Source organism: Entamoeba invadens (genome assembly GCF_000330505.1).
Source record: "Entamoeba invadens IP1 unplaced genomic scaffold scaff_1105074726145, whole genome shotgun sequence".
NCBI classification, from domain to species: Eukaryota; Evosea; order Mastigamoebida; family Endamoebidae; genus Entamoeba; species Entamoeba invadens.
The window spans coordinates 53,601-54,941 of record NW_004440084.1 but is presented as its reverse complement, the minus strand read 5'-3'; the positions used below and the strand labels follow the sequence as shown (position 1 = coordinate 54,941).

Genomic DNA, 1,341 nt, shown 5'->3' with positions numbered 1-1,341 from the left:
ACAACAAGCAAAAAGCAAAATACAATATGTTGAACATGTCGATCCACCAAAACAAAAAGACGAAAAACAAAAAACAGAAGAAGAAAAAAAGACCAAAAAGGATGAAAAATAAAAAGTTGTTTATTATACATTTAATGTGTTTTTTATTTCAAAATTTGTAATAAAAAAATAAAAATTCGAAATAAAACCATAATTATTAATAATCATTAAATTTATTTTATAATAATAACAAAATAATAATAATTGTTTATACTATTCAATATTATTAAATTGAATAATTATTTTATTTCACCATAATTTAAAAATTAAATAATTCGAAACTATAGCAATTAACAAAACAATATTTAGCTATTAATTTATAATTACAATTATTAAGACTATAATAATTATTTATTAATAATAACTTATTGGTAAAATTATAGTTTCTTATACAATATATTTGATAAATATTAAAAAATAAAAAAAGTGTATAAAAAACGTCCATTGTATTCATATGACGTTTTTCTTCAATTTTTAACATTTAAATGTCTAAAAGCCAAATAACCTTATTAACAACAAAAAAATCGTTTTGACTATTTTATAGAGCACAAACGTTTTTGAAGTGTAGTTAATTGTTTTTGTCTGTCAATAAAAAGTTTAGTTTTTTGTGAGTTAATTAAACTGTTTTGTTTTCTTCTTATTTATCAATCAATGAAAATTGTATTATTCTACCACTATATTTGGTAAATTATCCTTTTTATTTATATTTATTAACAAATTGAAAAAAATGAACATTTTTGACCATATCATAATTTAAATAAACTTATTAGACAACATAAAGTAATACGAATATATAAACATAAAAATTGTAAAATAATTTAAAAGATAAAGTAAAAATAGTACATTTTATACTAAAATATTTAAAACAAATCAATAAACAACAGAAGTATCTTCAAGTAATTCTAAAATTTTTTCAATAGTAATTCTCAACTCTGGTTTATCACACCAAGACTTTTCTATTATACTAAAATATTTGTGTGGAATATGATATAAGTTGACAACTCTTTGTCCTTTAATTACAAACTCTGCTATTTTCCAAGGAAAAGGAAAAGTTTCTTTGGGATAGATGTTACCCCACCCAAAGCACTCGAACATAGAAACAGCAAAAGAATAAATATCAGCAGGTTTCTTGTATTTCTCTTGTTTTAAAACTTCAGGAGCCATATATTTAGGTGTACCTATTCCAGCAGTGAATGTCATATTAGTCATCAGTAAATTAATGTTTCTTGCACTCCCAAAGTCAGTCAATTTAGCATTAACCTTTTCGTTTATATTCAATGAAAATATTAAAATGTTATCGGG

The 1,341-nt window shown here is 21.7% G+C and overlaps 2 protein-coding genes across 2 annotated transcripts; one reads left to right on the top strand and one right to left on the bottom strand.

The window, feature by feature from the left end:
• Window positions 1-10: 10 nt before the first annotated feature.
• Window positions 11-112, top strand: EIN_528410 (Hypothetical protein; the record flags this gene model as incomplete). The annotated part of the gene is made up of 1 exon (XM_004253505.1): window positions 11-112. A coding segment is annotated over one exon (102 nt), but the record flags the coding sequence as incomplete, so codon positions are not given.
• Window positions 113-909: 797 nt separating this feature from the next.
• Window positions 910-1,248, bottom strand: EIN_528400 (protein serine/threonine kinase, putative; the record flags this gene model as incomplete). Its single annotated transcript, XM_004253504.1, has 1 exon — window positions 910-1,248. One exon carries the CDS (start codon window positions 1,246-1,248, stop codon window positions 910-912), a length of 339 nt encoding a protein of 112 aa, XP_004253552.1.
• Between the last annotated feature and the right edge of the window lie 93 nt (window positions 1,249-1,341).